At 31.2% G+C, this 10355-nt stretch overlaps 1 protein-coding gene across 1 annotated transcript in view; it reads left to right on the plus strand.

The window, feature by feature from the left end:
* Positions 1 to 4827, plus strand: part of LOC129228375 (calmodulin-regulated spectrin-associated protein 1-like) — an 80927-nt gene extending 76100 nt beyond the window's left edge. Inside the window, 1 exon segment of the mRNA XM_054863052.1 lies at positions 4592 to 4827. Within this exon segment, the coding sequence (XP_054719027.1) occupies positions 4592 to 4724 (133 nt within the window). The 3' untranslated portion in view covers positions 4725 to 4827.
* Positions 4828 to 10355: the final 5528 nt, after the last annotated feature.

Genomic DNA, 10355 nt, shown 5'->3' on the forward strand with positions numbered 1-10355 from the left:
AAATTTTTCGAAATTTAGTTCTAAACGCGCAGTTTTATGCGATTTTTGGAGATGAAAGGGAGAGAAAATGTTCAGAGAACCTCTCCAATATTTTCCGAAATTGATGTCTTAAAAACGCCATTATAGACCGTACTTGTTGTCGTTAGAAAAAGTAATAGGGCTCAGGAAGTTTCTGATCGATAAGCGTCCCCTCCCAATGTTTTGAATTGAAAGTCCTAAAAACAAGGATTTTAGAGGTTCATAATGACATTAGGAAAAAGGTATCAGAGGTTTTTTTTTATTTTATTATTTATATTGTAATTTTAAAAACTCAATTTTCGTCATTCTTTGGTGATATAACAAGGTTAAGGAGTCCCCTACCTGAACATTTTTCGAATTTAAAGTCTTAAAAACGCAATTGCAGACCATTTTTAGTAAAGTTATGGTCCCGGCAATTTTTTGAAACAGGAATTTTGGAACTTTTCTCATTTGGATAGGGGTTAAAAAAATGAGGAGGGAAATGAAAGAAAGAGAAATGTGGTTGGGACTTAATTAGCTTACTAATAATCTGCAACATGGAAATTTTTAATTTAAACATTTATTAAAAATAACGAAGATTTTCCCTCGACATTTTATAAGCTGTAGTTTGAAGATTAGAACATTAGAAATGAAATATGTTTACATTTTCCTATTTAAGTGATTAAGAATATCATAAAGCACTTCACGGGTAAAATACAGGAAGTTGAAATCTTTATTAATCGACTGATGTTACTCGTGGAAACTTTTCATATGCACTGAAATCCCTTTTTAGTAACACATTCGGTTTCAATGCGAGGTGCATCCCTACCCCCTATTGACACTAGATTTACTATATATCTTAAATCGTTAAAGTAAAAATACGAACTATTAATACATACCAAATATAGTTCAAAATGATGGTGGTACTCTTCACATTTTTTTATTTGAAAAAATAAATCAAATTGGAAGACGTAATGAACTGATGAAAAATTTTCCTCTGGTTTTCTGTATACCTGAAAATTGGAACATGGCAAGCATTTAGTTTTGGAATACAGTGTACATTTAAACTTCATGTCTCGAAGTTATTTCGAGTTCAGTGACTAAAATAGGGAATAGCGAATTTGATGCGCCTTGAATGTTCAACCAGAGACACACCGAAAAAGCATTCACGGCTCCACAGAAGAAAGAAACATGCTAATGTAGGCATTAATTAGCATCAAGTATTTTCAGTGTAAAAGCTTGCACTGTTGAATAGCAGTTTACAAGGCAATACATTTTCCTGTTAGATAGGCATCAAAACGGAGAACTTGTTTCATTGAGCAGTATAATTTCGCTGCCACCATTTATTTAATGGAAAGATAAAAAAATCTTTCGGTTGCAAATCCCCCCCCCCCCCCCATTTGGAACTTTTTTCATCGGCAGTGCTCAGCGCCTTTTTGACTCTGGCGCACAGTGGTTCAAGGGCGGAAAAATAGCCATTTTTAAGTTTTAAGATAAAAAATATTTCATGCCGTTATTACTTAGCCCTTGAGTTGTAGTAACTTACTGCATAAGAGTTTTTTGAAAAAAAAATCGTTTTTACAAAAATAAGCTGAAATTGTTGAACAATTATGTTTTTACTTTTTTTCGGAGGTACGCCTTATACTTCAGTTTTAATTCATACGTTCAATAAGGAGGACTAGAATTTAATAAGAGTCATTTCTGATTGGTTTTTCACTTATGGGATGCATATTACATCATAGTTAAAAATTAAAAATTCATCAAAATTGAAAACTACCTGAAATAAAAAAACATTATTTTCTTAAAAATTTAATGAAAAGTATTGTGGAATATACTTTTATCGGCGGCTTCCGGTGAGCTAAAATTTTCATATATCAATAGTTTAATCCTTCCTGTAAATAAACAACATTTAAGCTGCGACCACCTGCGACTGCAGTCATGGCAGATGTTTTTGTTTGATCTTCGCCATTTACGAATACCAATATAGTAAGTTAGAAAATAACTCGTAATGATATGACGGGGGTTAATTGCTTTTTTATCAAAGAAATTGGTCATCAAATTTGACATGCTCCAGACTAACGTATGTCACAGTTTCACTACTTTGCAGGAGAGCCTAAAAACGTTTGTTTACTGTTTCCGAAAGTTGGGGCTTTTGAAACATTCATCAATAAATGTACAGGATTTTTTAAAAACAGGTTTACGTTGTTATGGCTTAATTTGGAGCATTATTTCACATGCAATGCAGTAGTAACCTGAAAATAACAATTTTCGGACCCGTTTGACTTTAAAAAAGATACATATTTTTAGACAAAATTTTTAAAAGTTTTTTTTTTTTGAGAAAAATTTTTAAAACTCATACAGAATTCTAAATAAAAAGTTAAATAACCATTCTGTTCATAAAACAATGAAATTAGAAAATCATTAAACATTTGAAATTTCTGATTTCCTTTTCGAAATCATTCTAGTATAAAGCTGTTTTCAGTTTGTCAACATTGCGAGAAAATATTGATCGAGGGTATCAATTGCAATAAATAAACCTTGCGTGTGGCATACGACTGATTTAATTTATATTTTTCTCTAAAAGCAGAAATGAATTTGAATTACAGAGAAACCCCGATTTCACATTTCTCAGAGGCCTGAATCAAACAAAATACATAAAATATGGGAAAACGTCAATTCAAATATAAAAAAATAAAATATGGGAAAACGTAAAATACGAGAAATGTATAAAAAGATAAAATCAGATAAGGAAACAAAAATAGTTATAAAGGTTGATACGAAGACGCTTATAAAATGTAAAAATGCGATATTTTACGAAAAGAACACTATTATACACACCAGTTAAGATCATTCTAACACATTAAGTAACGAATTCGGGCGTTTAGTTTGAAAATAGTCAGTAATAATGAGTTATTGAATCCAAAGTAAATACAGCATCTTCCAGGATTGGAACACTTTGCAAAGTTTTTTCCTGGTCTTTATGATAAAGAAAATAGTCTTTCACTATTCTTTCTTTCTTTCTTTTGGTGCTTAATTGCACAGTTATATTTTGATGAGGTCTACAATCTGAATGCCATGTCTCCCTTACGCGTGATATATTTTTATTACACGTATAAACAACACATGGAAGAATTTACATCACAAAGAATGGAGGATGCAACCGAAACGAGCCTCAAGTGTGCCAATGTCAAGTAGTCAATCAGACCGCTCGGTCACTGAAGCCCCCTTTCACTATTATTAAGCTCTTAAATGCAGTATTGAAAGAAGAGACAAGTTGTGTTTCCCCTTCTTCTTGTTCAACTTCATTGGCGGCCGAAAAGTCCATAAGGTCAGCTACGAATGGAGCAGAAGCGTTTCTGTTTTCATGGATTAACTTTCAACAGAGCGGATTATGTTTAAAAATGTACAGAAGAAAACTCGTTGTTTAATTTTAAAACATTTTTTCTCTTTTTTTAACTGCCAAGGGAAAAACCTAAAATGCGGGAAATTCATAAATAACAAGCTTTCCATCCGGGTTAAATTAATATTATTAGTATACGGAAAAAACTGGAACCTGATGATAAAAACCGTAAAATGTGGGGAAAAACGTAGATTCGAGGGACGTAAAATCGGGGGTTTCGCAGTGAATACGATCAGCAAGCATGAAGATAAATATTACCATGCAACAATTTTAACAATTTTCCAAAGCATTTTTTGAAAATATTCAAAGTTATTGAATTTTTTCCGCTTTTTTTATCGTTTCGAACCACTGTGCGGCGTGGCCCTGCCTATCAGGAAAATTCTTAAAATGCCCCTGCAAAATTATATTTTTTATTATCCATAAGAAATAAAAAAACTTCTAACATGTTTCTGCATTTCAAGTTAAGTTGTTTTGAATTAAATTATGCTATTATAATTCTTACTAACCCTTTAAAAGCTAACCAGATCAATGTCAAAGTAAAGGGTGTTTTTTTTAGAAGTGTAGAACTTTAGGTTCAAATAAAACATAGTTAAATGGTGTTAATTGCCATGAATTTTGCTTTATTTGAAAGATGATTCTTTGGCATTTTTATTTAAATATGATTTCTGTCATATGGCCACTGTGGCTGGCTCGGAGAAAGTTCAATTGGGAAGTTCAATTTTCTCACTTTTTGCAGCAATGGAGGCCATATATCAGTGATAACTTGGTGAATATTCTCTTCCAAGACGTCAATCGTCTGTGGCTTATTGATGTAAACCAAAGACTTCACATAATGCCACAAAATATGGGTTCAGCAGTGTTAAATCGCATGATATTGCAGGTCAATTCACTGGTCCATTACGTGAAATTATTCGTTCACCCGGTTTCTTTCAATAAATCAATTGTGACACGCGCTCTGTGGCATGTTGCACTGTCTTGTTGTCTATTCATGATGAAATGGCAAACCTAACTAAACACAAAACAAGTAACAGCTATCAAAATGGCGCACATATCAAACAGTGTTGCCAACTTAAAGTTCTATACCCCCCCCCCCCCCCCAAAAAAAAAAATCTTTAGATATGGTAATGAAAATAATTTTTGAATGATTTATGCTCCATACACTATAACTGAAACATTCTTTATTAATTATTTCAGATACAACTCTGGAGGAAAGTGTTTTAGTGAAATACAGACCAAGCATTTAACTGTTACCATTGATGCCTTCACAATTCCAAATAGTCTATGGGCTGGAAAAAAGGTTATTCCACCAAGGAAAGAATTCTTTTGAAATTCTTGTTAAAATTTGAATATTTTACTGCTCATGAGAAAATACCTAATCACATATGCCTTAGTCTTAAAGTGTGCCAATAATGCTGAATCGAATCGAATAATTGTAAATTAACAAAGGAGATATACATTATTTTGGCTTGGTTTTCGCCAAAACTGGTTGACCCAGTAGTGCTTGGTATGTATGAAACTTCGAATGCACAAGAGTTTTTTATGAACAACATTCTGTACAGTTTAAAGCTTTTATACAGATGATTTCTTCATCAGTCTCTTGCTTTTGTTTTTATGTAATAAAGAAAAGCATTTTTAAAAAAATTTTCATCTATCTGTGTGCTGTTCAAAAAATTTGAATTCTCAAAGTTTTAGCATTTTGTTGATGCTTCTGCTATTGGTGCTGTGTTGGTTTTTGCCATTTGTACATTAAATGTGTTTTTACTAACTTGTGATAATATTTATTTAACGACTTTTGCTATGTTTTCCTTGTATACAAATAATCAAAGGCTGCAGAGCTAATTTATTCATGAACAAGAAAAGTCTGAAATTTTTTATGGACATTCATAACATAAGAAGACTGAAAGTACAGCCCCAAATAAATAAATACATACATATATATATATATATATATATATATATATATATATATATATATATATATATATATATATATATATATATATATATATATATTCTTTCTATTTTCAACACTAAATTATGTTTAGCATTGGTTTATTGCACACATTAAGTTGTAACCTTTTTGAAAGACAGTTTTTATCTTTATTTTAAAATTGTTTATGTTATTTTTACAATTAATGTTTAAAATTAATCTAAAACTTAAGTTATGTTTTTAAATAGCATGAAGTTGTTCAAACTTCTTACCATTCCATCATAGTCATAATTATGTCCGATTTTAATGTATGTATCATCTTCAAATGCATCTCTGGAAGGAAGAAAAATCAGCCAAAAATTAATTGTAATGCTTTTAAAATCATGGGTTATTTATTTTAGGTCTAGCCATTTGTTTAAATTGGTGCCGTGAACTCAGTCTAAAATCAAATTCTAATTACTTCATTAATCATAGAAAACAGTTCTGAAAAATAGTTTTCATGTTAATAAGAGCTCCAAGTTAAGTTAAATGCTCTTGTTTTTTTTTTTTTTTTTTTTTCTCTTTTTTCTGCGTTCAATACATCATTATCTTAAAACATAAAATATATTGTTTATTTTTTCAACTATATATTTTTTTTAATTTGAAATAGCATTTTTCATTTGAAAACAATTTTGTTTGAACTATTTGTATAAAAATGACTCAATAAAAGCTTTGTGCCATGTCTAGTTAATCTCAATGAAGGCCATACTTGTTTATTTATTTATTTTATTTTCTACTTTTCATTTTAATGTGAAAAGTTACCTCTTGTTATGGGTTAAATTATGTATCTTAATAATGCATCTTTACACTTGATAAATTTACCCCAATCAGATTGATTTTTGACCTGGTTAGACTTTTTTTATTAATGAATTTAAGCTTATATATGCTTGCATTTACAATTCCTTTATTCTTAACAGTTTGGATTTAGGCAGTAATATTTCATGTGAGCATTTTTAAATTCATTCCATTACTGAATTTGTTTAATGAGCTTAATGATTTTTTTTAAGTATTTGGTTTTGTTTCCTTGTAGTTTGTTTTAAGCAAACTGCATAGTTATCGAACTTTTTCAAGTCGTTAAGTAACATTCATTTGAAATCTGATGGAGGAAAAGTCAGTATTTTATTGTATAAGTACTTAACTTACGAAATAATGCTCTTTGTCTATTTGATTGTGTAAAATATTTATTTTTGTGTACATTTATGTACATTTTTATGTACATTTTGTACATAACTATTTGCACTGGGCTGTAAAAAAAAAAAGAATGAAAAGAAGAAGACTTTGAAAATGTGTTTGAGACCATTCTTGCTGATGATCTCATGTAAAATGACCCCCTGATTCCAAATATTACCAATGTTTTCCCCTGTCACCCTTCAACTTTTTGTGTTTAGCCTCTCCCCCCCCCCTCCCCATTTTTTTCTCGTTTCGACAGTTTCATAGCCATTATTTGGTTTGAATATAATAATTCTTGATATTATTAAGAAGTGCAAAAAAATGGTTGTGACAATTGCATCCTCAGAAATATATATTAACATTAGTGCTATATTATAAACAAACTTAATTTCATTTTTAATCTTTGATGTAGCTATGAATGTAACTTGAAGATATGTAATTAATATGGGAAGTTTTTCTGCTAAAGATCTGCAATGGGACTCGTATGCAATGTACAATGCTTCCAAGTTTTTTTTTTTAAATCATTTTTTACAATCAGGAATTCTTTTTGTATACGAAGCTCATAGGAGTGAGACCAATGCTCTGGTTTTACACTGAAAAATAAGGATTTTTGATTATGAGAGGAATATCCCCATAAATCTCCCTCCTTTCTGCAAATATTCATGTTTGAAAATTTTTCAGATCTTTAGCCTTTGAGAAAGATGTCAATGGTTAATATAATGCTACCTTCGCCTCCAAAACAAAGTACTGTATATACTCACGTACAATTCGAGAAATTTATTACAAAATATGATGTTTTAAGTTCGGGGGTCAACTTATACGTGAGACAGAAATTCCCAAAGAAATTTCCGATTTTTTCTTAGAAAGAAACATTTGAAAGCGTGAACATTTTCCTGATTTCAATCTATCCCTTTTAAGCAGATGCTAAAGAAGTAAATACTTAAGCATTTGGCTATGATTTTACATGGTCTGACTGTGAAATAAAGAGTAACGACAAGTGACAGGAGCAGGGGGCTCTCGGGGCGATGTGAAATAAAAAATAAATAATTACAGTAAATGGCCGATTATGCAAAAAGTATGGGGATCGCCTTATTCGGGAATTTTACAGATAATCACGAATTATTTGCGTATTTTTTAAAAATAATATGATATGACTACTGCATTAAATTTTATTGATATAAAATCAAAATAAAAGCAACAGGGGGAAAAAATTGCAACAGCGAAATTTAACCCTTAACCAAAACCGTAATCGCAAAAGTGAACCCTTTTTTGTGCAAAAGAATAAAAATCGGACAATTTTTAACATAAAAATGTTCATTACATTTCATTTTCCTCCTTTTTACAATGTTTAAATTCAAAATTAACAGCAAAAAGCTCTTGTTTTTCCAAAAGTAGAGACTATACGTATGCGTGGGTTTTCAATTTTTTCAGGATTTTTCTCCTAAAAGTGGAGGGGTGGATTTATATGCGAGATCGACTTATATGCGAGTATATACGGTAATGGCTATAAAATTGTCAAAAACTGAAAACATGCAGGGGTAGCTATCCCCAAAAAGAGTGTATGGTGAAGAAAAACGATTGTCATACCTGGATTCAGGGGGTCATTTCACTTAAGAATCAACAGGAATGGTGTCAGAAGCATTTTCAAAGTTTTGTTTCCCCCCATGCAGTGTTTCTTTGGTATTAATATAGTTTTACAGTATGTTTAAGTTATTTAAGCAACTATTCCACTCTTTGCTGTTGAAACACATTTTTTACTAAGTTTATAAGAAAGTTATTTTGTCACTATACTTAAAATATCGTTAATTTTGAAAATATTTTTTTTAATTACACAATTTGGACCAATTGAATATTTGTCAATTAAAATTTGTCGCACATATGGAAAACACATTTCAAAATATTATAGTATTTTTTAAATTATGTATTGGTTTTTGACTTCTAGAGCAATCCAAGTTATTGAGAAACATTTATTAGTTTGTTCCTGATTGCCCTTTAAAGCTTATTCACCAAATATCCTAAATAAACAAACAAACCACTGACGTAGACCGGAAGTAGCGAGTCTTATTTCCGGTTAAGCGCCAATCTCCATTGCTAGAGATAGGTGTTCATAGCGAAAGCGATTTTGTTGTGCTTCTTTAAAAAGCAGAATAATGGCTTCTGCGTATTTCAATGCATTAAATAAGAAAGACAAACTTAGTTATTGTTAAAAATTATCTTTCAATGGCTGTGACCTTACCGATCCTTTAGTAGATGGGATGGCGAATCTATTGCTAACGATTGATGTTTACAGTGTTCAGGCAATTTTGTTTTCTTTCAGTTCTAGGTAGAATCATGTCTTTTGCGTATTTTAATGCATGAAATGAGTATAATAGGCTTTGCTATTCTCAAAAAATGTCGATCAACGGATCTGATTTTCCTGATCCTTTAAATACAGAAAATAAGGAAAAAAAAAAGAGTCTTCGTTTGTCGATCATTACCGCGATTTCAATGATAAGCATTTATGAATACCTCCTAAACAGAAATAAAGTTGATACAAAGTCTGCTTTCAAGAATCACAAATCTACTGGATTGCAAGTACGTTGTGAATTGTAATTCCTATTCTTAAGTTGAAGCTATTTTTTTAAAGATGGAAGCTTTTCTGCACTGTGTTCACACAGAATGGCTATGACAGGGAGTTTTGGTGTCATATTCAATCAATTCTCCTGTTGTAGCTTTTCAGTTCACACACACTTATTACAGTTGCTACCTAATTTTCAGGTTTGATATTTAATATATTTTATTACATATTTGTTCATCACTTTTTTTTTGTTTAATCAACTTGCTTCTGTAGCAAGATTGATAGGCATAAAAAAAAATTGAAAGATAACAAAATTTAAATTTAATCTCCGAGTGCTTTCTCCTGCGTTAAAATTGCTTTGAATGTAATACCAATTAGCTGTACTATGATACTATACTATAACTTTAATTAATGTGTTTTGTTTACCGATTGTCGAATATCTAAATTTGTTTACAATTAGAGCGCCTAATAACTCGTCAATAACTCGAAGTCCCAAGAGACGGGCTAAATGGTTCGAGTTATTGATAGTTCGAGCTATGGGAAGTTTTTTTCTCATGATGTAATGAATAGTGGTTCTTTATTTTAATCACACAAATCAAACTGTTCGAAACCCGTCAAAACACTGGAAACTTTCAGCTTTGCAGGAAGCAAATAAAAAATTGTTCAGGTTGAGTTTTTCTAATAATCAATTTAATATAGATCAATATAGGATCTTCACACATTACAGTAAAAATACATAGCTGATGAAATTAAGGTGAATGTTTCCAGCTCATAAATACCTCGCACAAAGTCTGTTTACTACATAATATTCATTAAGATTCAATCCTTTCGCTTTAAAGCATTGGCTTTGATTCGTCGATCAGGACCTTTAGAAATTGAACATCTTTATTTCTGACATCTTATTTGCTTCCTGTCCTCATTGCTGTACCCGAAAGCAGAACACATCCCCTCTTTTTACGAAAATTTTGCGCCTTTGAAATTCATGATTAATTAAAAAAATTCAATCAAATTACAGATACCTAAACAGAGCAATTCGTCGTAAGAAGCAATACAAATAAGACTTCCGCCGGAAGTTTTGAGTGACCCCCGTGCAGCCCTGCCACCTAGTGTCAAAAGAGTAAGCGTGGCTTGGAATTTGGTGAATAAGTTAAGATTGGTAGTGTCCTCACTCCTTACAATTGTTCCCATTCTGCTTTGTTTATATCTGGAAAGAAAACTTGCACATACATTCTTTTAAACTGTAAACCATCTTTTGAACATTA

Source organism: Uloborus diversus, chromosome 8, assembly GCF_026930045.1.
Source record: "Uloborus diversus isolate 005 chromosome 8, Udiv.v.3.1, whole genome shotgun sequence".
NCBI lineage: Eukaryota > Metazoa > Arthropoda > Arachnida > Araneae > Uloboridae > Uloborus > Uloborus diversus.